Genomic DNA, 26243 nt, shown 5'->3' with positions numbered 1-26243 from the left:
TGTTCTGAGATGCTCCACGACGTTGCGTCAGCAGGCAGCATCACATTCAAAGAGCTTTGAACTGCTAGGTTTTAATTCATGTCTCCTTATTGTCTTTTTTTAGTTACTGTATTTGACTGGCTGGGAAGCATTTAGTTTTGTGCTATGAAAATATCCATTATGATCTCTTTTAAGGTTTTTGACTACCGCACCACAAAGCCAATACAGGTTTCAATTATTCATCATTTGCTACAGAATATAAATCCAAATATACAGCTGCTATTATAGAAGGTATAAAATTACAAACTTTTAAATAAACACTAAATACAGTATGTCACACTGTATATGCATGTTTATGTACACTACAGCTGACTGTTGGTAGTTAGAAATTTGAATTGGAAGTGACCAAGTTGGAAAAAGCAGATATTAATTTGTCTAATTGCCTAAAGGTCTGCATATGATATGACAAAAATGATGAAAACGTCACCCTATGACCGCAGTTTTGCCATTCAAGAAATAGTGTCGCCTACCACAGATGTGTTTATGTGGTGACTAGGTTTTGGGCTTTATCATTCAATAATTAAGATATCTGACAATATCTTTATTATCCTTTCTGGACTGTGGAGTCATTCATGAAGTGTATGACAATCCTTTTATTAATTAATTTTTTAATCCCAGGTTCACACAGTGCTGCAGACAGGTCATTGTTTTAGTGATGTGCACCAGGCTCAGCACAGTAATCGCCAAAATATTTTACGGTTTATACAAATGTAATATGGATTTTAATCTGAAATGAATGTTGTTTAAAAGTGTATTAATCTTTGTTTACTCATGGATCTAAAGATTTTAACTGATTTACAGCACTATATAGCAAATAGTTGGTGACTGGTGGAAAATGAACTCAATTGATAAGTTGTTAATTATTTTGGTTTCAGTATCTGTATAAATAGCATTAGTGATGCTGAAGATGCATATCAGTCTTGGATTTGATGCACTGAAGGCTTTACTTGATTGTAACTTGAAGAGCACTAATATTGTGTGACAGAAAGCCTTCACTAAACCTGCCTGCTAAGATTTCAAAGCATTAATCTGATCAGTTAAATTTAAGATTAAGTAAACCGAAATTCAAGACCCAGAATGTAACTGACGTGTCATTTTCATTCTTCAATTAGAAAAAAAAAACTCTCCTGTCAGATTTCAGTACCTTGACAGTATATCCAGTTTTTCAAATCATATGTTTTCAGGGTAAGTAAACCAACTATACAGGTCTATTTTGGCTTATTGTGGAATCTATCATACATATTGTTTAAATACTTCAAAAAGGTGTAAACTCTACTGTGTGTGTGTTACTGCTGATGTTTGAATCATGAGTTACTCATTACAGAAGTGGCCACACATGGCTGCTCGTTGGCCTGTTAATGAGATACTGAAACCTTTTTCTGTTTCTGGTGACAAAAAAAATCTTCTTTTAACCACATACACTCAGCGCTATTATAAGAGTTGACAAAAGGAGTTTGCCTAAAAAGGTCGGATAGTGCCACCATTAGGCTGGATTTAAAATGTTTACAAGAAGGGGTGCAGTGTCAATAGTAAAAGTTGTATGGTTAAATCTGGGATTAAAAGGAGTACAAATGCTCTGTTTTTATTTCTAAGAGAAAAAAGAACTGACACAGAACAATTGATGAAATCCACACACTGCCTTTAATACTGTACATTTAATACAGATTCCACTTTTTTTTTTTTTTAATAGATGCTCAATGACAAAACCTTTTTTCTGCCTGATGATTTCCATAAGTTAAGAAGCAAATGTAATAGCATATTTCAGTTCCTCTCTTTTTTGTAGTTAAATTAGCTTGTAGCAAAAATCAAACAGTTTGTAGGTCCCATATAAATAGGAATGATATGGAGAAAAAAAGTGCAAAAACTGAGAATTCCCATCCATTTTATGAAGCAGAAATAGTAGGGCATATATTGATCAATTCAAACTCATTTAGCCTCTGAGTTGAGAAGCACATTCCTTACCATCTCAGTAAAAGACTTAATAAAATACTGTGTTGCAACCTTTTCAATTAAAACTTCCAATTAAGATAAATTAAAACGCAGCCCCATCACCGGGTGTCACATGTCAGTACGGAGACTGTAGTAGTATCCAAGTGAACAATGGTATAATATACTGGAATTACCTTTGTATTAGATGACACCTCTTCTTACTTAAATGCTGAAATGTCTTTTTCAGAAGAGTGTGAGCTTTTTTCCAATTATAAAAATATATATTTTAAATATTGCTAATGAATGAACTATAACTTGAGAGCCTTATGCGATTTTATCCCCTTTCCATTTCTGCTAGTCAAGCAAACCTAGAAAAAACTGACTTAGACAGTTTTTACTTCTTGATAGTAAGAGAAATGAGAGATCTTTGCATTTGACAGATATGTTGTGGGGGGGCAAAATTATCTACAGTCGTACCCTGTGACGTTTCAAACATAATTCTTTGGGCAGCTAGAACTTAAAGAAAAAACAAACCCAGATCCTACTGGGTATGAATTTTGATACCTCACCTTAAACAAAAATTAAGTTTCTTATACTTTTTTTTTTTTTTGCGCAAGTTATCTGTGGTCTACAGATGAGTGTGTGTACAAGTGTATATATGTATATGTGTATGTGTGTGTGTGTATGTGTGCGTGCGTGTGTACATGTTTGTGTTCATTATTTGCTGTGTGCATGATTGCGGGCTACTTCCTGGGCTCAAAATGGTTTCGAGGTTTAGGGCTGACGGCGCTCCCTCTTGGTAAGCAGGTAACACTGAATGGTTCTTAGCCGGTCTTTGGCGGGGGCGAACTCCGGCTGCAGCTTCAGAGTAGACTCGTACCAGCGCATGGCTTTCTCAAACTCCTCCTGCCGTCAAGAAACAGAACCGCGTCAGCATGAAATCACACACGGGTAATCGAGTGATGATGATGATCAAACTGACTGTGGCCGTTACCATTGCTATATAGACGTTGGCGAGGGTGAAGTGGTTCACGACAAAGTGCGGGGCGATTTCTACCGCCATGCGAGCGACTGTGAGAGCGTCCTCCCATAGTCGAGCATTTTGGAAGATGTTGGCCAGGCTTATAAGGGGCACATCCTGGGTTACAGGCAAAGAATAAAAACAGTGATGTAATTGCTGCAAACAACCTTTAAACCTCATACAATGCTACAACTGCACAAGTGTAGCTACAGGATAAAACTCATGATGTCCTGGAGTGGTTATAAATTGAAAGAAGAGCAGGGGTAACTTGCCTTCATGTGATGGGGGGCGTAGTTGAGGGCCTGTCGCAGGCAGTCGATGGCTCTCTTGCCTTGACCTTTGACCCTCCAGTACAGTGCAGCCATACTAGACAACACCCATGAAGTTTGATTCTGCAGTTTCAGGAAAGAAAGAGAAACATACATATGACCTAAATGGGAGATGGGAGCGTTACTCTTAAGTGTTGCTAGTAATATATTATGCACAGTTATAACATCTTATTCAAATGATTTCTGTTTTTCTCAAATACAAGCAATTTAATGCATCTTAATATTTCAGAAAAACAGTTGCCAATTCATTTTTGGGATTTATGGCGACACTAATAAAAAAAAAATCTGAGATCAGGGCTGAACGCGTTACAAGTGTCTGATGCCTTACTGAGGTGTACACCTGTTATGTCACTGGTGGGCAGTTTGAATGAGAAAAAACCCCTCTTTTTCACTGTGATTATCAGCTTAGAAAATAAATATTAGAAAATACTTTGATGAAGAACTAAATGAGCTTACATACAGTGAACCAATCAAGTGTGTATATTAAGAGCTCTTACCTTCTCCAGTACTTTAGCGATGCGTGTGCCCACCTGCTCAAAGGACTGAGGGGAGAACTTATCTTTACCGAGGTTCTGCAGGACCTGAGGGTTGAGACGAGAGGAGACATGTTTGAAACAATTTACTAATAAAGTGGAGCTGTGCTGTAAGAATCCCAGGGTTTTCTCCACATGAGTATGACATACTTTATGAATGCATTATCTACACCTGCTGCGTTAATCAACCCCTGATGTCTTGGCTGTTAGACCAGGGTCATTGGTAAGTGGAGTTTCAAACTACTAGTGGCACTTTTTTTGTGTAAAAAAGCAGATTTCTGTAGAAAGCTGTGCAAATGTCTTGTAGTGTTTGACCTCTGCCTCAGCCTACCTCACGCAGCTGGCTCTCTCCTGTGTAGTGTATCGCGGCTCGATTGGCCACCCCTGCCAGGTGGTCCAGGGTGTGCATACTGGCAGCTAGGTTGGCGTTGCATAAAGGCTCAGCAGCTGGCTCCTGGAGTGGAGTGGCAAAGTCTATGTGCTCTGTGATGCTGAGGAAGATAGAAGGGGGAAACATAATAATTTTAACATAAAAAGGCTAAAAAAAAAAATGCTGTGATGCAAGAATGTCATTGAGTCACTTTGGTTTCTATGTATTAAACACTACACATGTATTTTAAAAACATGCCATACATTTCTAAGGTGTCTTAAAAGCTTTGTGGATATCATTTTTGTATATGTGACTTGTTCCAGTTGTTCCATGAGTAACAAGAGAGAACACAGTGGACCAACTAACTTAACAAAATACAAAAAAAAACATGTTTACGACTCTTTGTAACTGAATGGTTATGATCTAACATAAACTGAAAATGTGACGATGATCAGGACAGTGTGAAGCTTACTCTATGTTCTTGGCAGAAACAGCCAACCAGGTGCTAGCTACAGTGGTGAGGTCTACCCTTCGTGTCCGCTGGCACTCCTCTGGCCCTGGCCAGCCAAGACTTGTGTAGTCCTTCCAGCGACCTGCCCAAAGCAATAGGAGGAAAAAAAACACCCATCTTTCTCAGCTGAATGGAGTCCAGCGCCTCACTGCTTTTCCTTTGTTCATGCTGATGTAAGCAAATAAAATGCAGGTGTGTATGGTACCTGAAGGGCCAGGTGATGGGATAGTTGGTCCACTGATCTCCAAGACAGAGTGTCCTCCGGGCAGCGTCCCCTCGTTCTGGCCGTCATCAGAGCTGGCAATACTCTCTGTACCGTCCACCTTCGCCTTCCTGACCCGCTTCACCTGGAAGGTGATCTGAAGACCAACGACAAAAACAACTCACATTCAGTTCAGCTGTGTATGTTTCAGTCAGAGTTTTTTTTTAACCGTCTTTCTGTGTTATGAAATGAGTAAGAATGAACACTTGCCCATTCTGCTCCCTCGTCGTCCTCGCAGTTTCCAAAGCAGGGCCCTCCGCCGGCCCGAGACCCCATGACACGGTCGTTCTTTAGCACTCGGATACCACGCAGGTCCCCTCGTTTGCCTCCGACATCCAGGGCCCCTTCAAAAGCTCCCATCAGGTCTTCCTTCAGCTGCCACTCCTCCTCCCCATCCGCTGCTCCACTTCCAAACGGGGTGGCCATTTTAGCGGTTCCTGGGACGGAGGGAGAGGCCCGATGTTGTCCAGCTGCCTCACCGGAGCCGTTACTGTCCAGGACGACCTCTGTGTCAAAACAAGAATAAATAAGGAAGGGAAATTAGAAGAGTGTTAAGCTGAAGGAGCATTTCACTGATTTAGTAGGAGATAAATACTATTCAGAGAATTTTAGTACATTCAACAAGTACATTAAACTCCCAGGTGACCACATATGCAAGAGTATTCATACCTGCAGTGATTTAATAGTGCAACCACCAGGGGTCACTGTATAGCTAAAACCACCAACAGATAAAATGTACACACATTTCTAATATTTAAATACTCTTTTACTATATGAAGGCATTGTCTTCATAAAGGAATGTCTATGTATGTGTCCCTCAAACACACTTTGAGCAGACATTCAGCAGCTTGACTGTCCATTTTCCACACCTAGCTTTCCTGCACTTCAGATACTTGGCAAAGGTTTTTTTTTTTTTTTTTTTTACAGGTCATTGATCTCTGCTCTTTTATGACACGTCGTAGTTGTCAGATCCAACAATCCAACGAATGCTATTGCCTAGAAACTTAAAAAGTTGGAAATAAAAGCATTTCTTATATGGGTCAATCTTACCTGGTGGCTGTTATAGGTATAAATGCCTGTGTTGTTAATCTTTGCTATTTTTAACAGTAAGGGGCATGGCAGTTCATGTTATTATACATCAAACTGTATTCAATAGACAGTATGGCACGAATTAACTGATTTCTTTTGACTAAACACTGTTTGCTGCAGTTTAATGTTAGGACTTCACTTTGCCTCTGAAAGTGTCACTAAATCGTATTCTTACTCTCAAAGAGCAAAGAGTCTTCCATGGCAGAGATGGCTGGTGCGTCCTGCTTCTCTTCACTGCCCTCCCACTCCTCCAGCTGTATACCAAGGTCATCCTCAGCCAAGCAGGCGGCACCCTCTGAATAAACACAAGTTATGTACACTTATTACTCAAAACATTACCACACTAGTAGAGCTACAGAATCAAAATTTCAGGTGGCAGTGAGACAAATGTATTAATAATCAAATTTACAGTATTAATAAAGATATTGATTTTTTTAAAAGCACATCATGTGACAAACATAAATGTTAAACATTGTTTTTGTATTTTGATAATGTATTTGTGCCTTGGTACATTTAGAATAAAATTAATCTTCTGTGATTTAACATCAAAATAAGATTAAAATCAATTTTCTTTTTCCTGATAAGGTTATATTTTACAATTTAACTGTAATTTTATTATGAGACAATTAAGTTAGGGTCTTTACTTTGGAGATGCAGTAGTGGTTAATCCTCTACCTATTCCCTGAGAACAATTCACTTTCTACATGGCATTCTTTGTAGGTGTGACTTTTTATTTGTTTATAAAAGTTAATTCAAAAACTCCAGTTGTCTTCAAAGGGTTAAATCACAATAACTCAGTAATAGAACTCAGGCATGGTTGCTGCTCACCACAACTTTTAATCAAAATGTTTTCCAAAACCATTAAAAAAAATAGAGTGGCCAGATTATTAGCATATGTTTGAAAGGCAGCAATACGCCTAACAGGATCAAACGTGGGAGGAAATGTAGCCGTGACAACATTTTATATGAAAAACAAACTATTTTCTGTGTATATTACAACCTTTGGCCTAACATAAGGTGGGTGTGTGTTTAATAAGTTCGTGTGTGACCAAATGTACTCGGCGTGCTTCATGAGAGCAATATTTAGCTTTGGATAGTAAAATATAGACCCTTCTAAATTCGGCATCAGCTATTTTCTGCAGCTTAAATTATTGAGTGGCAAAATTTCTCCACTTCAAAGCACTTTTCTCTTCACTCCCACTGATATGAATAACGAAAAAGGTGCACAGTCGCTGTTCACATCAGAAGCACAACATACTACTTGTTTCTCACAGCCAGTCTTACAGCTTTAAGGGACAACATTGGGGTGGGTGGGGGGGTTCTCAATATAAGATTAGAAAACAAGCATAAAACCTGTCCTGGCCAATGGTGCACAAGTGCATTTAAGTCTATGCTTCATTTCCAGCTACGTTTCTTTTTTAAATTAGGACAATAATTCATCCCCATCAACCTTAAATGCTGTTAAAATTGCACAAAGAAGCACAAATATTTTACCATTAAACATTGGCAAGACTTTTAGTAATGTTTTTAATAAATAAACACTAATTTAGAGACAAAAAGTCCAGGTTCTGGGAGCAGCTGTATAGTAGTTTGGTACGTTATGACCTTTAAAATCCATAAATATTGTTTTAAGTAGAAAGCTCTACTGCTTGATTTTAAAGCAGCTACCAAACAGTTCCTCCAAATCCCAAATCTCCAGGTCACTGCTGATGTTTTGTCGATGCTCTATAGGTAGCAAACTTGAAGAAAAACATGATTTATATGTGTGTGCGTGTGTGCATTAGTTACTCACGTGAGCAGGGCTGTCGGTGTGAAAGGTTGTAAAGGAAGGGATAGAACTGCAGACAACGCAGCAAAGGTAAGCTGGAGCGACACTGTTCGCAGCCAGCAAAGGATGAGTAGGAAGTGGAGGAGGAAACGGCCGTCACCAGGATGTGGCGGAACAAGGCCAGAGCACCTGTCACGTTGCCCTGGGCCAACTGCACGCTCACCAGGCTGAGCAGGGTGTGGGGCTGATGCAGGAAAAACAAAACAGGGAGACATTAGCTTTAGAAAATATGTGTACATCCTACAGTGCAAGTATTTAATACATCTAAATAACAATGATTTTATAACTTCCCCTACACATGTTGGCTAGTTTACTTTTTCATATGTGCTGCAAGATTATTTAAAAAAATTATAAAACAACATACACAGCTTTATTCTTTAACAAACATCTTTGCTGTTTGTGGCAAAAAAGTGAGGTCACCTTGGTAACCACCTCCAGTTCTTGTATATCACCAGTGGTTTCAGGATCAGAATATCATCAATATGCATTATATACACAAATCGTGGTCATTTTATTGGGTACACCTCTACATACCCTGTTTTCTTCCAGGATTGATTTAATAAAATGGTGGAAATGTTAACCACAGATTTCTTGTCAATGCTGACTTTCTTGACCACACACTTTTGAAATGTGGCCAGTCTGCAGGATGATGAGTGCTTTCTGACATTGCAACATACTGCTGGAAGCCTCCACTGGCCAAAGGGTGTGGTGTTCAGCCATTAAAAGGTGCCCTTAGTCAGCAGTCTTTGGGCATGACGTGGTATTAATCAAAAGTTGTTTAACTGGTATAAAGGTCATGGTATCATGTGTGTCAACTGGTTGGCTGGTAATGACACTGGAAAAGATCACCTTGATCTGGGCACGTCACAGAAATGCTAGAGTATACTTCAGGTTTGGGCGGTATTACAGTATTAAAGGTGTACCAGGGTTTTTAGAAATCCCAAAGGTGTGACTTTCAATACCATAAAAAAAATGGAGGCTCCATAGAGAAACTGGATTTTACAGGGAGTACTTGAAGGCAGCATGTAATGATCAAAATGTGGGTTGCAACTGCACAGAGGTAGGCTTTACACAATCAGGATTTTTGGGGCCGATCACCGATTAGTGAGTTTAAATAAACCAATCACGTCTTCTTTGTCCACGCTCCGTTTCTTAAACTCGGCATGCTCCTCCTCGTGTTCCCTATCCAGGTACATTTGTGGTGTTGAAACATTTTGCAGATGCTTCCCCATGAGGTACTTTAGTGTTGCACAGATTGCAAATAGGTTGTGTTTTAACTGTCTGCCCACAACACCCACATGTTTGTTTGAATCCGACAGCTAATGATTCAAGATTCAAAAAAACATTATTGTCCGTCACATTGTGACAGGGCTCAAAACTAGCTGTCGGATTCAAACAAACATGTTGATGGTGTGGAACTTCTTTGGAGTAATTGAGACAGATAAAACACAAGCCATCTGCAATCTATGCAACGGGAGCATCTGCAAAAAGTTTCAACTTGACAATGACGACATTGATCAGATTGGCAAATTAAGACATTACAGCCAATCTCACAAATTGCATAAAATGCAATATATCGGCCGATCCGATATAGCTGATCAGATCGGCGTAAAGCCTACACAGAGGTGCTGACCATATTTCTGCTGGTTGACTCAGCAGGAAGTAAATGCAGAGGAAGTGACTAAAACTTCTCTGAAAACTTTAGCCAAAATCTGAGTTTTTTGTGTCTTGTTATGTTTGCGGTGAATGAAACTCACTAGGCTTTTCTTTGTTTGAGATGATATTCATTTTGTGGCCTTCAGTAACTTTATTCCTGACATTTTACCAGCTGTTTCTCCCCTGTGTTGCGAGATGAATAGGTGAAGACACAGTGTTGTTTTCACTCTGAAGTTTCACCTTGTACCTCTACCTAATCGGTCACATTTTTTTTTAGCATAGCTGGTGGTTTGTGGGTCAGGTTAGATTGGGCTCAGGCGGTTGACTGACACTCTTTTGCAGGTTGCATGACGTGGATTGGCTTTCATAAGGGGTTGAGTGGGTGTGGGTGTTTGTTTTTTTAAAATGCAAATACCACCCGGTTACCACATACCCCAGTAAAATGTCAGGAAGGTATGAAAAAAATTACTACTGCCCAAACCTAGTATACTTACATAGCCTTGTACAAAACTAAACAAATGCAGCAATTCAACAGTTTTATCAAGATCTGAACCAATTATTTCCTCATGGCCCCATACCGCACTATCAGCTTTATCCTCATATTCCTGTCTGGCTGTCTGGCAGACTGAAACCTACATATGTTAATTTCTGCTAGAATTTGAGCTTTCTTATTTTGGCTTACCTGGTAGATTAGAGTAAATTTACACTGACACAGACCATGAGCATGACAGGAACATGATGACTAAACGTGAGCTGTTAAGATTTTATCGATTATAACACCTAAAGAAGCTGCCTATTTGTGCTAACAGACAACCGTACCTAATAAAGTGGGTAGCAGTGCAACATAAATAGAATAAATTGTATAAGAGTGCAACTCTATGATGGGAAATCCCCACAGTAGATGCACCAATGTGCCTTTACCTCTGATGCATTGAGAGCCAATGCCTGTTCCAGCAGTGTTTGTGCGTGGGTGGTCAAGCCGTGGTGTAGCAGCAGGTTAGCAGCATTGGTGAGGGGCAAGTGGCGGTGAGAGGGCGGGACTGAGCTCAACACTTGGCGCAGGCACTGCAGGGCACGGCTGCCATTGCCTTTGGCCCGCCAGAATAGAGCTGCCTCATTGTAGACCTGCCAGCGGGGTATAGTGGCCTATATATACAAATAAACTTCTGTTAGCTCTGAAAATGATGTGTTCAGACAATGAAAGTTTGGAGCAATTTAGAGGGGTTAGAGTGATTGATGACAATTTGATTTTATGAGCACTGTCTCACTTAGTGGTAAATCCATATTCTATCATTTAAGACGGAAAACATGTACCACTCTCTATGGATTTAAACTCTCGAGCAGGTCACGATTCAATTGAGTGGACTGCAGAGAGGAGTGCAGCAGTAGCTTTCTGCCCTTGGTGATATGGATGGATGTACAGTATTGTAACTGTGAGGGGAATCATTTTGCAACAGACTTGTTTCACTGACTTGTTTCATAGCTTGAACTATTCTGGAGCCAATCTGCTCCAATGTCCATCCTCCACTGCGTAACTGCAGTATCTGTAATCAAATACATCATGTTAATGTTTGAATATTCTTTTCCACTTACCATAGAAACACTAACACACACAACTATGCTACAACTTGTAGCTTTTCCCATCGTTTTGTTATTCAAAACGCACACATACATAAATAAACAGGCAGACAGATACCTGGGAGGCAAAGGAATCTGGCAGCTCCTTTTCTTCCAGGGGCCAGTCTAGGGAAGCCGGCAGGAGGGCTGGATGTGGTTGGGGGACAGGACCACATTCTGGCAGAGAAACCGTTTGAGGAGGACTGCTGCTCCCGTAGAGGAGAGTTGTCACTGGGCTGAATATACACACAAGAGATATATTTCACTGATGACATTTTTATGCAGTCTGTGTTTCCTTTGCTTGGTTTCGTAAAGCGGTTTGAAGATCATTCTGAAGAACTTTAAACTCAAGCGGAAAGTAGCTATGTTGTTATTACATACGCACAAAATACGTCAAATCCATAAATAGGTCCTGACCTGAGGCCCTGTGTTTCAGGTGGAAGGTAGTATGTTGGCAGCAGGTGAGCAGGGGGAACACTTGGGTACTCATTGGCACAGTCAGTTCTCTGAGGCCACAACATCCTCTGCATGTCCTACAGCAAAATCACACTTTAGAGTTAAATCTTATTTTCAAAAACAATAAGACAGTCTAAGAGTATACTGGGAAGCCAAATGACAGCGCACCTTGCAGTCATCCAGCTGCCTGACAAATTAAATAAATAAATAAACAATATGCAATTAAATGTAGTCTTGCCTGTGTGTAATCCTGATGGCTGCCCCAAATGACAGCAACAGGATCCTGGTCTCCGGACACAGAGGGATGGAGCTGAGGGCTGGATGCTGACTGATTCGAGTTACGCTCTGACACAAGCGCTACGCTGGACGCCACAGACACCTCCTCCCCGAACTATGAACCAAATAGAAAAACAAAAAGGTGTTGCCCATTTGTGATTTTACCTTTTCAGTTTCTCCCACTGAAGCTTAAACCCAGCAAAGCAGAGAAGAGAGAAACAGAATTTGCGTATTGTGGCTGCCTCTAATAAAAACCATGATTTGTATGGACATAATATTTCATAGACTTACTTGTACGTAGTGGACATGTTCAAATAGATCGCCACGGTGATAGCGTACAGGCAGGTCAAAGGGACAGTACAGGCTGCGCTGCTGCTGGCCCAAACGACACATCTGATGATTCCCTGGAGTTCACATGACACACAATACTCAGGATCACAGATGTGCATGCAGCAATATCAAATCAATGCATCAATATCAAAGCCAGCTTGCTTTCTAATGCCATTTTCTAGTTCTAATAATAATCATATACATCTTGGCCTCAACTGCTTTGATACTTCTGCTCTTTCAAGCTGAACTCAATTTATAACACCTCCCCTGAAGCACTTTCTGAAACCCTGGATGCACAGCACTTGTCTGATTAACTCAGCTGATTTCTTTTATTTGCAATCAATATCTGGTTCTGCCTTTCTGGACCAACTAAAACAATTAGCTTTATAATTATAAGCAATAGCAAATATATACTAAAATAAAAATAAAAATGAATTGACAGAATTGTGAGATTATAAAACTTTCAAACTTCATGATTGTTTCATGTGCTCTCAATGCTATAATGTCCTGCACTAGTAACTGTGTATGGCATCGTACCAAGTTGTGCTTCCTTTGCCATCTGGGTCTCATGGATAATGTTGCGCAGGATCTGCTCTTCCTGCAGCAGCTTGTGTTTGTCCAGTGCCTCCTGCTGGCGAAGGTAGTGGTCATGCTGCTTCTGGTACTCCTTCAGCTCATTCAGGGTCCGCTGCAATGATCTACAAATGTAGAAAGGCGAAACTTAAACATACAGGACAGTTGTCAGAAATGTATAGCAGGGTAACAAAGTACATGTCACCATCATCCTACAACCACTACACTTAAGTGGTAGCCTTGCATTTTCCTTGCAGGCCACTGATGGTTTTAAGAACAGTTGAAACAGCCTGGCACTATCCAAACAGAAATATGTGACAGTCCCATGTACTGTCTTTCTTATCAGCTTATAAATGAATTTGTAAAGAATAATTATCATCAGAAATAGACAGAAAAACAGAAAGGGAAAGCAGGAAAACTATCTGAATGCGTCCTCTGACAATCAAAAACCAGGATCCAACATGCAGTGTAGCAGTAATTTGATAGTTATCTCTGATGCCTTGCCATCTTGGTGAATACCTTACCTCTGTAATTTCTGATTGTGTGTACATATATGGAAATGCTGTGAAAACAACCACAGTACTTGGAGCGTGAGTGTATGAGAGCTTGTCTACCTGTGCTGGGCTTCTAGGCGCTGCTCCAGCTTTTGCTGACATAGCACAGCATGCTTCCTCCTCAGGGCCTGCTCAAAGCCTGGCTGGGCCTGCAGTGCCTGCTCATAACACAGCACTGAGTGGTTGTATTCCCCGAGCATCTGGTCAGACAGTGAAGAAAGAGGAGACATACATATGATGGATACAGCACAGGACAAAGCACTTATTTGTTTCATGTAGAAATCAGTTCTTTTTAAACTACTGCTTCGGCTACTTAAATAAATATGAAAATGCTTATGTTTGGGTTGACATGCTATTTATATTCTGAAAAGATTATCGTCTATAAATATACTGACTAAAAAAAATATTGCTAACAGACTGATTTTGTCTCATTAGTGTTATGGGAGCCCTGAAACTCAGCTGCAGGTGGTGAGAGAGAGGAAGTCATTATCAATAAAAAAGAGCCAGCACATAGCCGGTGAGCTACTATATCAACACAAGGAAAGATAAGAACAGGAGCATGCTGTTCAGATTAATTGACATTGCAGGTGAATTATTCATGTCTAAAGTTTTGTAGTTGAATAATACATTTTCTGAGAGTAAAACTAAACATACTATTAATTAATCTGATCATTTAAAGAATAGCATTGGTAGGTTACAGCAAGTGGGAAGTAAAAAAAAAGTGAAGCTGATATCATGTATCTAACTAGCCTCAGAATGACCTTGATAAATTGTTTTCCGTGGCAACCAGTAAACCGTCCTGTTGCGTAAGCTTTTATTTAACATAAGCACACACATAATGACATAAAGTACCTTAACTGGAAAAAAAGTTTCAAGCTTACACAAATAGATTTTTACAGCATACTGTCATAGTGAAAACAACACTATTGCAACATGCTGCTGAGGACTGATTGCTTCTCAACTTACAGCATAAATGTTGCCCAATGTGTAGTGGCTGGTGAAGAGATCTGAGGTAAGGTCCAGGGCAGCGTGGGCTAGAATAGCAGCATCTGCTGAGAAATGGGCACGGTGCAGGACGTTGGCCATATTAACCAGGGCCACATCCTTGTGCTGCCTACAAATATAACACACACACACACACACACACACACACACACACATGCAAACAGAGTGTGAGGATGTGGACAAAAGAGCAGTCTGGAACAATAAACAGTATACTAGAGCAGTTGCCTTCTGACTAGCCTGACAGTACCTTGGGGAGAAATGCAGAGCGCGCACTACACAGTCCACTGCTTTCTGTGGCTCGTTCTTCATACGCCAATAAAATGACGCCATGTTGTACAGCACCCAGGATGATGAGTTCTGAAACACACAACCACACAGACAGTTTTTTGATTTATTGAAATGACTGACTGCCAGCTGTTAGGTCTCTATGGAGTCTTAGTTTTTCCCAAACATAGTTTTAATTCTTATTTCTATTATGCTGACTTTCTGATGAGTGCTAGACAGAATGACCAAAAATAAGAATCATGGTATAATTTTTTTTAAAGATTTAAGCAATTTCATGGTGTTTTTTGTGTTGTTGTTTTTTTGCATGACTGAGGCTTTATCTAGGTTTATAGTGACTTATTCTACTGTTAACCGGACATACAGTTTACATTAATCACCTGTAATCATCACATGTACCAGCATAATGGCTAACTGCAAAGAGATAACAATAATAATAATGATAATAATAATTTTATTTAAAGGCGCCTTTCTTGGCACATCAAGGACACCGTACAGAATTACTGAAATTAAAAACACATTAAAAAGAAGCAACAATACAAATAAAATATAAAAATAAAGACAATATAAAAGTGACAGAGCAATTGACAACAGATGGAATGGGCAGTTTTAAACAGATGTGTTTTGAGTTGTGATTTGAAATGAGGGAATGAATCGATGTTTCTGAGTTGGGGTGATATTGAATTCCAGAGATGGGTAGCAGAGCGGCTGAATGCTCTGCTCCCCATAGTGGTGAGACAGGCGGAGGGAGTGATATATCTGGGGCAGTTTGGCGGCTATCTGACACACTCATATATTGATCCATGCATTGACACCACACAAAGATTGTAAGGAATGTTGCTTGTCCATTTTTTACTGTCCAAGCAAGAGCCTCAGACATAAACAAACTGTTGACAATGATGTGCAAACTCCAGACGAAGTACCCTATAGTACAGTAGGTAACTATAATGGCTCCTGAAAGAGACCAGTTCCTGTGTTTACTTTCATTCAGACTCAAAAACAAACTTTTGAAGTGATCTGTGTAAAAATCCTGTTTATTTCTAAAGCAGTGGCACCGATAACCATCATTATATGTGAGGCCTCGCTCACTACTGCTTGTCATCAATACATCTACAAAACCACACCAAGTTTCTGATGCGGTTTGTTTCTGATGCCATTTTCAACACATGTCATGCTCATGTGCTAAATGTGCAAAAGGCTAAACTTGCATATTTGTGAGACAAAGTTGTGCAGGTAGAACTTACCCTCAGCAACCCTTGATGGATGCGATGGCCCACCTCATCAATACTACGGCCCAGCTTCTGAGACAATGAACTAAAAATAGGGTCCTCCTTAGAAAGCAATGGGGAGGTAAGGTTTGCCCTCTCTTGAACACCCTGGAACACACCAAAGTCAAAATGATCTTTCAAATTCAATATACAAATATTTCTGCTTGCAGCTGACGGCAGCATATGGCCGCAAAACAACTTCTGAAGCACAGATTTAAAATGTCTGTGAAATTACATAAAAACAAATCTGATGTTCTGGCCAACCTGTGATCCTCAAACTGATAACGTCAGTACAGATAATAAAAAGATGACCTACTGAAATAAAGCAGAGACAAGTGGCCTTTAATCTGTACCCAAGGGTCTTTTTTTTCTAAAATAGTTTCTGGACTTAAATGCAACCACAAGATCAAATCATGTTGTTCTCGAGATCAAGAAACACAGATTACAGTCATTTGCATATTATGTCCTCAGAGACTGTTTTTAATACTTAAAGGGTCACACACTATAAATGTCTTAGCATCTGTTCCGAATTGAAATCTACATTTAAATATCATACAGACAAACTTGTTAATAAACTGCAACACCAGCTTGTCTTTTTGTACAGACACAAAGCTAGTTTTCCTTTCAGATACAAGAAGATGACTTTTAAAGCAGATTCTTTTCTACATTTCTGGCCCACTCTGGTCCTTTAGATTGCATTTTTCATTAGACTGTCTGGGTCATTACTGAGGATAATTACAAGACTCCACTACATTACATTTGATGAGGTTCATCATTGAGCTTCCCTGACTGCAAATCTTGAGTACTGTTGGTATTCAGATATCTGCAAATGTCCAGGTTATATCTCATCTTTGGTGCTTTTGAACTCTGGTCCACGCTTAATTCACATTGATGTCTGACCGACTCCATCATTCTTACATTTTATCCTGGCCCCGTCTATGACTGCTTTAAGTGTGAACCATTATTGGAGTATTTATTATTTTCTACTGTGTCTGTTCATGTTACAATATAAATATCATTTGCCAGTGAAACTGTAAGTTATTGCAGGAAGGCATGTAAGCTCATCCAAATGAAAGGCTGTGTGTGTGTGTAATTCAACAGGATGCTAATATTTGATCAATGTAGGCTGATGAAATATTACTTAAACAATAACAGTTGTGTTAAGTAACTGTGAATATTAAATATGAACACAGGTAAAGAGTGGAGAGTAGCATCTCAAAAACAGATGAGTAAGTTTGTATTTTATTCCTAACAAAATGTTTATTCAGTGATGAAGAATAAAGCAATTTAGATGATACTCATTAACATCCTTTTCAGCTCTAAACTTTGGTTTCTACTCACCCTGAGATGTTGAAAAGCATGGATACTATAAGGTAGTTCAAAAATTTTGGTGCAGTCAGGCTTTTCTAGATCTGGAGGCAGAGCTGACCGAGAATCCACATAGTCTTCAGGGCTACAGGAACGAGGGAAGTAGATAATTACAACATACTCAAAAAAGCTGAAACAAAGCATTATTTGATAAACTGATCTGGCACTAAAAGAAAATATACTATGATAAATTACCTTAATGACAAGAAATAACAGTGACAGTAACAATGACAAAGGTTAGGCATTTAATTTGAGGCAATGACAATAAAATTACTTGAAAATACTACGTGCAGAATTGTGTGCAACCTCACCTCTATCATTAGGCTATACAAAAAACATCATGGAGAAAATATAAATAGCATAGCATAAACATGATTTCTTCATATCATTTATCTTTTCTGGAACTTACCTGATGTCTTTGCTTTCCAAGGAGATATAAGTGCCATCATATAGGTCCAGGTCTCCCAGGGGTACCTTAGCCATGACGCAGTCTGCATCCTCTTTGTAATGTCGCTGCTCAAGCCCTGTGTCCCTGTCCTCGTTCTCCTCAATGTGTATCTTCTGTGCCACGAGCTGCTTCTGCTCGACAACAACCAAGGACAATGAAATCAGTGAAGAAATTGGACAAATTAAGAAACCCAAACTAAAGAAGAAGCTAGTGATTAGAAGGTATTTTAATGATATGCAGTATAATGATTGCAGAGGTTGAAAGTATTTGTTGATTGCTTGTCACTGTGCCCCTTTCTCACTCTTCTCTCTCTCAATTTCCCTTTCTCTCTCTCTCAACCCCAACCTATCAAGACAGATGGCCGCCCACCTCAAACCCGGTTTTTCCTTTCCTTTTCGCTAGGTGCTTGCTCATGTACGAATGTTGGGTCTCTTTAAATTTGGCACTATATTATTAAAGATTGATTGACTAATTATGTTAAAGCAAAAGAGCATATCTGTTCCAATAAATCTAAATGACAGTCGTCTTAGAGAGATTAGCACTTTTACAACCAGGATGAAAACCAGAAGTGAAACCTGCTTGGACAAACACACCATGACATGACATCAGTCCAAATTAAACACTCACACACCTCTAATTTCTTGAGGTAGTTAACCCGTGTCTCTTGTCTCATGAAGATCACTACATCATGTGGATGCTTCAGATTCAAAGGGGAGTCAACCTGAAACGAAAAAGCAATGCGATGAGGACTCAGTAACAGTCAGCAAGTTTGAAGGGGAGAAACACACTCAGCCTAAAAGATAAATCTGATAACATGACAGCATACATACATTTTATAATCATGTAAGAAATGCTCTATAATTAGCCACACAGCTTGTGACGTAAACATAAACACTATTTGTCCTCTTTCAATGAAGGTATAGCAGCTGGCTGGCAAATAAGCACCGACTTACAACACAGTCATCTCGAGCATGTATTAATTATTGATTATAACATATTGATTAGCAGATTTCCAACGAGGACGCTGGACATGGGCCTGAAATATTTTGGTCATCTTGACCTCAAACACCTTACTAGTTTTAAGGTAGGTGGTGGAAGCTAATAGACATAGCCTCACTAAACCACTAAACATATTGTGGGGGGGAAAATGTTAGTGTTTTTGTTATTTGTTATTTTAACATTACCGACATGGTTAAATGAGTAAAACAAGCTACTAACATTACATTATAACAGAACAATATAAACCAAAATGTTCACTGTTGATTGATGCTAGCAGAGGTAGCCTTTTTACGAGCTAGCCAAGCCTAAACGTAAGCGTTAGCAGGGTCATACTTGTTGTTGAATCTTTCCATCCTCCGTGACAACCCAGTGGGTCGTAGCTCCACCAGAGTCCACCACCAGTATGCAGAGGAGGATAAAAAGCTTCCCCTGAAATGAAGGTTTTCGCGAATAGTTAACACGACAGGGCAAAGACTCAGGATAGATTTTCCTGAGGTCCGCCATTTTTCTGTCTCTTTTTTTTTTTTTTTTTTTTTTGGCTCTGTGGCAACAAGGCAAAGGAAAGGAGGCGCAATAGCAGCCTCCGACCACCAGGGGAGCGCTCAAGGGGATGCGCAGTAGCAGCCTCCGACCACCGGTGGCGCTCAAGGTGAAACACTATTAAAAAAAAACCCAACAGGTTTTCAGCGATGACGTTTGGGAAGAAAAAAACAGGAAACACAGTAGAAACGAAAACTTCTAGACGTTTTTCAAGGCAAAGGGTGAGCCCCCATGTAACGTTATATAAATGCCCTTACACACACCAGGGAGTATTTTAAGCCTGTTGTCGCCGTTGAGAAAGACGTGCTGGTCAGTATGTTCCCTTTTATTTTTCGCTTTTTTTAATTAAAGAAATCGTGTTCAGGTTTGAAAGTTGTAGTTCCGCATCCACGGACACGAGTGGCAACGTTGTCAACACGGTTTTCATTGTAATGCAATATATGTTTTTTTTGTTTCATTATTTTATATGTACCGACAGAATTTAGGGACTTTCTGCGGTAGTTACACCGTAATAGCTGTTTAACCAGAGTAGTTAGGGCCTTGTTGAGTTGTGCTAATTATGAAAACTAATGACTGTATAACGCTGTTTCCCACTCAGGTGTAGCTTTACCTTATTTTTGGGAGATTATAGTGCCAGTGAGCATTGATATAACTAACTGTAAGCTATAGTTTCGACACGTGTTCAATCTATTCTTCTCTAACAGTATTATTAACAGGTGTGGTGCTTACACATCTGCAGCTGTGCATTTACTAAATAAACTGTAATTGTGTTGATATTATTTATTTTTCTCCACAATACAGAGAAGTACCCTGACCCAAAAAATAGTAATCTACTTCAGGGTTTAAATACTTTTTTATATTACCTTTAAAAAATATTAAAATATAAAATAAGAAAAATTCAGTACTTTACTTTAAAGATTCATTAGTACTACTGTGGGTATTGTAGACAAACGATTTGTTTTGGTGAGCTCACTCAAAACAAAAACAAAACTGGAACCTCAAGGCATGACATAAGCAGATTGAGACATTTAAGAAGTGTTAAAATCATAATTGAGCTTCAGCAATCTATAAAACCTTTATGTAAAGACAAATTATAAATAAACTAAATAATTAGTCAGGTTAGTTGATTTACAGAAAGCCAACATCGTTTTTATGTCATTTTTCAAGTAAAAAGCATGAATTACCTTGTGCCTCCTTTGTAATATTTATTTGTATTTCTGAATATATTTGGATTTTGGACCGTTGGTCAGACAAACATTAGGTGTCAGCAGCCGGTTCCTGGTTTAATAGGGAACACATGTATTTTATTTCCAACTGCACATCATTAAAAAAGAGATGTGCACTAATCTGTGGGTGCTGATAACGTGTTGCAGTACTTCAGGTACTGTGAAGGTTAGGATACTAAATTGCATCATAACATCCTGCGATAGGGGGAAATGTTCTAGCTGCCCTAAAAGGACAAGTCTTTCCTGAGCTTTCTTCAGTACAGTTGCAGTGGTGACCGACCTCTCACTTTAAAGAAAAATGGAATAGTTGCTGATGCCAGCTTAAAAAATAACGGATATATACTCGTCATGCTTTATTTCCTCACACGTTCACCCTTTGATTTCTCCTTTTTGTCCTGTTGTCCACAGATGGCTTGCTTTGATAGTAGTAAGGGGAGTTTGGAGGAGGACAGTTATGAAGGTGGAGAGCTGTCCAACTGTGCCATGGCAATGATGAATGCTGAAAAGGAACAAGAATCAATGCTCAGCCCCTCAGAGAGCCCTGGCACCTTCATCAGCAGCAACTCCAGCAGTCTTCAGGCTGCCGTCCCCCTTCAGGGCTACGATGTGGAGTTCGACCCACCTCTAGAGAGTAAATATGAGTGCCCTATCTGCCTCATGGCTTTGAGGAATGCCATCCAAACACCCTGTGGTCACCGTTTCTGCAAGAACTGCATTGAGAAGTCCATTCGGTATGCTACTGTGTAACTGTCTTGAGAATATTGAGCACTAATTTAGGTTTGTAATGCATTTATTAACAACTGTGTCACAGCTCATTCTTGAAGATGTATGAATTATTGGTTAGCAATAGCAGCAGAACTGTTTGACTTATGTGCTTTCTACTGTAAGTGATGCAACATAAAGGGCACCTACTGATAATCTTAAGGCTAAATCTAAAGGATTCCTTTTCTTCCTCCTGCCATACAGTGACACAGGACAGAAGTGCCCTGTGGACAATGAAATGCTGTCAGAAGACCAGCTGTTTCCTGATAACTTTGCCAAACGGGAGATTCTTTCATTAACTGTTCGCTGTCCAAATGCTGGCTGTGCTGATAGAATGGAACTCCGACATTTAGAGGTGAGAATTTTAAAGGATACGATTACAAGTATACAAGTTTTCAAGTTTGTCTTAAAACAATAGTCACATTTGCATGACGTTGCAAATTATTGCACAGGTCAGATGTTGCAACAGGTTGTATGTGCTTCAGCAGTCTGGGTAGTTTACCAAAGTCCTTAGCTTACCATCTCAGCCACACAAAGTTGTTATTTTAATACATATGAAGCACTGTGCAGCAACTGTAGAGTGATGCAGGTTTCCACATTTTAAGAGTCAGTTAGTACAGAGGATTTCAAATTGTGCTAAATTCATAATATACACTTTCACAACATTTCGTATCTTTCCCTGATGTATGACCACAATAATGGAGTAAAGGGGGACTTCAGGGGCTATGATACTATTTCTTGTTATGGAATGTAATTCTCTGATTTAGACAATTCATATATATTAGAACCAGTGCCATAATACTGTTGCTGAATAAAATTAACTGCATTTTTTCAATATTTTGTGTTCCTTTCAGAAACATGTGGTGCAGTGTCAGTTTGCAACTGTGCCTTGCCCACTGTGCCAAAAGTCTGTGAGAAAAATCTACCTAGAGGAGCACACAACGGATGAGTGCCTAAGGAGACCTGTGTCGTGTTCAGACTGTGTGGCATGCTTTGTATTTGAGGAGAGAGAGGTACCGTTGACTCACTCACGGCATTGTTCCTCTTGCCTTTTTCTAAAATAGTTCTTCTAGCAAAATCACTTACCTTCACCATGTATCAGTCAAAATTAGTCTCCTTACAGTCTGGTTTCGGTTTTCTTTCAGCTTCATGAGCTGCAGTGTCCCTTTGCCAATGTCAAGTGCCAGTACTGTGAGATGGACCTCATCAGAGACCAGGTGAGTCAGTGCTGCATGACCAGTGGTTCTGTTCCATTTATGTGTGCTTGTTCCCCTGGTGTTGTGAATGTAAATTCACTGGCATGGCTTACTGGAACATTACATTTATCAAAATGTCTGTTGTCAAAAAATGCAAAATCAAAAATCTTTTTTACACTTCTGAATTGTTAATCATTTAGCCAACTTCTGCCAAAAAAAAAGACACTTCTCTTTTGTTTGAACAATGGGGAACCTTTCCACACCCACTCACTGCGCATGTCACAGCTGATGTGGATACACCCTGTTTCCACAATAGTAACTGTGAGTGATGGTGATTGAATGATTTTCTGTAGGAGACAGGAATAAGGAGTTTTTCCTAAAATGTTTCTCCCATTGAATTTGTTCACGATTATGCAGTAAAAGCTTGCTGAAATGCTTTTTGAAACCTGATTTGAATAAGTATAAGTGAAGCTGAGCTGATTATTGTTTTGTGTTTTTTGTTTGTTTTTTTCAGATTGGGCCTCATTGTGATACAGATTGCCCAAAAGCACCAATTGCCTGTAACTTTAGCACCTTTGGATGTAAGGAAAGGGTAGGTTATCAAATTTAAAGCTTCTTGTTTTATAAAGTATATCATTGACACACTGATGACACACTGATGCTTATTACAAAACTATTAGTCATTTTAGTTGACCAGACCAAATTTTAAAAAAAGGAAAAAATGTGTTCCTCTGTAGATGCAGCGCCACAACTTGGCTCAGCACATGCAGGAGTTCACACAGATGCATATGCGCTACATGGCGGAGTTCCTGCGTGGCCTTAGCCTTAATGGCACCACCCCAAAATCACTCTGGGCACTTGCACCATCTGTTTCCTCTGAGGATCCAGGAGCTGCAGCATCAGTATCCGCCTCTGGTGGTTCCAGAGGAACTGTAAGCTGCAACAGCAACTTTGCCCCTTCTCAGCCTAGTGAAGAGATGCAAAGGCTCCGGGAGATGGATGGACGACTGGTGAAACAGGATCACCAGCTACGTGAGCTCATCATCTTAAAAGATACACGGGTATGAGAAGTCCTTCAGCATATGTGGGTGCTGTTTGTCTATGTGATCACAGAATCTATCTTCATATCTGACACATCCCCGTAATGTCTTGATGTCACATCTCTGCTGTATGTATCAAACAATGCAGAAATGGAATTGGAAGTTAGGCAGATCAGTCAGTTGATTGAATGCAGGGCCAGATGTTTTTTAAAGGACATGAAAGAAAGAATGAAAGAATCAAGTTTCATACCTATGTGGTACTTTGAGTTAATAATAATAGTTATATTTTGGAGGAAAGTAAATAAGCTGGAATGTAAAACATGCTTTTATAGAAAATATTTTTATTATTCTTCAAGGCAAGAGTTGTCTTCTTTTCTTTTCTCAATGTTAAAATTGTTTTGCCAGCACATTTTCTCTACCTGTTAAAGATATTTTATCATCATTTTAATCCACTGTTTGTAATTTAAAACTATTGTCCCATCTCTTCCTTAGTCGGGCCAGCTTGCAGAGCTCCAGCGTAGGGTGTCTATGCTGGAGGACACGGTGAAGGAGCTGGAGGCTCAGCAGTGCCACGGTATCTTCATCTGGCGCCTCAAAAATTTCTCTTCCCACCTGCGGAACCAAGAAGCAGGACAGCCAGTAGTTGAGCACAGCCCAGGCTTCTACACTGGTCGCCCAGGCTATAAACTGTGCCTGCGCTTACACCTGCAGACCCCCAACGCCCCACGCTGCTCCAACTTCATCTCCTTATTTGTCCACACCATGCAAGGATCTTATGATGGGCTGCTAACCTGGCCGTTCCAGGGCACCATCCGACTCGCCATCCTAGACCAGGGCCCTGATGGTCAGCACCACATGGAGCTGATGGAGACTAAGCCAGACCTGCAAGCCTTCCAGAAGCCCACCATCCAGCGCAACCCTAAAGGATTTGGCTACGTGACCTTTCTGCACCTGACACAGCTGAATCAGAGATCCTTTGTTAAAGACGACACTCTTCTTATCCGCTGTGAAGTCTCGCCACGCTTCGACAATGTGTTTCATCGTGAGGGACCAACAGTGCAGCCTAGAGGGCCCGAGGCCTCAGTTTCAAGGGACTAAAATCAAAATGATATCTATGGGATCATTTACTGTGTCTATGCCAGTCATGCTGTGATTTCAGTACAGTGTTTCAATACTGCTAGATTGATTTAAATTGTTAGGCATCGGGAGGAAAAAGTTGGTGCTCACACTCATTTAACATTTTGACAGTGCAAGCATTGTTGTATGCTAGTATTTATTTGTTCATCAACTTTTGTCAATGTGATTTTTGTTTTTATAGATAAATGCAAACATTTCTGATTTTGAAATGAAATGTGTCTTCACACCTGCATGGTACAAACTTTCAGCAAGCCCCATACGTTCAAATGATTTAAATAGTCAATAATGTATAATCAGCTGAAAATACCAGTTTAAGATGTCCATTTGCAGTCTTCAGACTGAAAATGTTTTTGTTTATTGTTGATTTCCTGATTTTTGGAGAAAGCACTGAATGTTACAGATACCCTATAGAATCTTTGGCCACTAGTGGTACTGTAGAGCAATACATGAATGAGCTACTAACTGTGCATGCAGATCCACATGTGCACACACAAGCAAGTACACATTCATGCTGACTGCATAGGTCAGCAATGCAAAAATAAGTAGTTGTGTGTGTATATATAAGAAAACCAAGCTCTCACAAATTGCACTGGGCTGTGGAACAGTTTCTGTGTCGTGATTTGAATCACAGGTCAATTGAGTGGCTTGTTCTCAAAAACATCTTTGCACTCCTCCACAAGTTTTACAAAATAAATGTTATACAAGGAATTTTTGACTGTGTGTGGAAGGAACCTTCAAGGACTCTAATGTGCATACACTGTGGACCTGAAAACATGGATGCCTGGACAACCTTTGCTTTGTCAGCGCCAGGTGAAAAACTAATTTGGAATTAACGCCTCGGGGTCCCCCTGGAAGAGCTGCACGAAGTGGCTGGGGAGAGGGAAGTCTGGGCTTCCCTGCTTAGGCTGCTGCCCCCGCGACCCGACCCCGGATAAGCGGAAGAAGATGGATGGATGGATGGAATTAATGAGTGAACTCTTGGAACACAGTCTCCATTTCTCTGATTGAACCATGACGCATAGGACGCATGTGAACTGGAGAGGTTGAAGCTGCATTTAAAGCATGTATGTGTGTGTTTGTGTGTGTATATGTTATGTATACATATATGTGTGTGTGTATGTATATATGTATATGTACATGTGTATATATACATATATATACACATGTTCCTTCACTTTTATCATATCCCACTGGTTGACATTTGGTGCTGGTGGTAAAATGGCAAGCAATGTATAGAAGTTGATGCTGGAATTCATGAAGATAGAAATTCAATCAACTGAGGTTACACGCAATACATTTGAATGAGAAACACTGTCTGTAAACATGACTGCTTGATTACAAGAAACTCCAGAGGGTACCTTTTATTTTAAGTTAATTTATTGTAAGAAAAATGAACTCAGACACATATTCATGTACTTTTGAAGTTCAGCTTGCCATGCTTCATCAGTTCCGACTGTACCTGTGACTGACTTGTGTCGTTATCTGCAAATTAATGACAGCATTCTCGCTGTGTTTTCTGTTTACCAACTTTCATCATTGCTGTATATTTTTGATGAATATGTCACAGCTTTGCATATCAGTAAGTAGGTTGCTATCAGT

General features: G+C 39.8%; 2 protein-coding genes across 3 annotated transcripts; one reads left to right on the top strand and one right to left on the bottom strand.

Moving 5' to 3' along the window:
- Window positions 1-1667: 1667 nt before the first annotated feature.
- ttc17 (tetratricopeptide repeat domain 17) lies at window positions 1668-19247 on the bottom strand. 2 transcript variants are annotated; one of them, XM_053318503.1, is made up of 25 exons: window positions 19077-19247; window positions 18376-18465; window positions 17706-17875; window positions 17270-17381; window positions 15905-16036; window positions 14626-14735; window positions 14340-14487; window positions 13434-13573; window positions 12784-12944; window positions 12208-12320; window positions 11879-12031; window positions 11602-11717; window positions 11264-11420; window positions 11040-11111; window positions 10489-10713; window positions 7876-8095; window positions 6259-6378; window positions 5205-5500; window positions 4938-5091; window positions 4694-4814; window positions 4183-4342; window positions 3816-3899; window positions 3262-3381; window positions 2963-3106; window positions 1668-2874 (listed from the first exon to the last, which is right to left on the bottom strand). In XM_053318503.1, the coding sequence occupies exons 1-25, from the start codon at window positions 19245-19247 to the stop codon at window positions 2743-2745; spliced, it is 3621 nt and encodes a 1206-aa protein (XP_053174478.1). In that variant the 3' UTR covers window positions 1668-2742. The 2 variants fall into 2 exon arrangements, with proteins under 2 accessions (XP_053174478.1, XP_053174479.1); XM_053318504.1 differs by having other exon boundaries at window positions 17706-17869; window positions 18372-18465; window positions 19077-19109.
- Window positions 19248-19472: 225 nt separating this feature from the next.
- traf6 (TNF receptor-associated factor 6) lies at window positions 19473-24965 on the top strand. The gene is made up of 8 exons (XM_053342440.1): window positions 19473-19592; window positions 20918-21240; window positions 21476-21626; window positions 22126-22284; window positions 22417-22488; window positions 22982-23059; window positions 23205-23528; window positions 24000-24965. Exons 2-8 carry the CDS (start codon window positions 20918-20920, stop codon window positions 24603-24605), a joined length of 1713 nt encoding a protein of 570 aa, XP_053198415.1. The 5' UTR covers window positions 19473-19592; the 3' UTR covers window positions 24606-24965.
- Window positions 24966-26243: the final 1278 nt, after the last annotated feature.

Source organism: Scomber japonicus, chromosome 1, assembly GCF_027409825.1.
Source record: "Scomber japonicus isolate fScoJap1 chromosome 1, fScoJap1.pri, whole genome shotgun sequence".
Classification (NCBI taxonomy): domain Eukaryota; kingdom Metazoa; phylum Chordata; class Actinopteri; order Scombriformes; family Scombridae; genus Scomber; species Scomber japonicus.
The sequence above is the reverse complement of the archived record's forward strand: the minus strand, read 5'-3'. Positions and strand labels throughout refer to the sequence as shown.

Coding starts and splice junctions, on each gene's coding strand:
- traf6 (XM_053342440.1), top strand. CDS start 20,918: ATGGCTTGCTTTGATAGTAGTAAGGGGAGTTTGGAGGAGGACAGTTAT. Junction 21,627..22,125: donor TGGAACTCCGACATTTAGAG/GTGAGAATTTTA, acceptor TGTTCCTTTCAG/AAACATGTGGTGCAGTGTCA. Junction 22,285..22,416: donor TTGTATTTGAGGAGAGAGAG/GTACCGTTGACT, acceptor GTTTTCTTTCAG/CTTCATGAGCTGCAGTGTCC.
- ttc17 (XM_053318503.1), bottom strand. CDS start 19,247: ATGGCGGACCTCAGGAAAATCTATCCTGAGTCTTTGCCCTGTCGTGTT. Junction 11,421..11,601: donor CCTGAAACACAGGGCCTCAG/GTCAGGACCTAT, acceptor GTGTATATTCAG/CCCAGTGACAACTCTCCTCT. Junction 3,382..3,815: donor TCGCTAAAGTACTGGAGAAG/GTAAGAGCTCTT, acceptor CTGAAACTGCAG/AATCAAACTTCATGGGTGTT.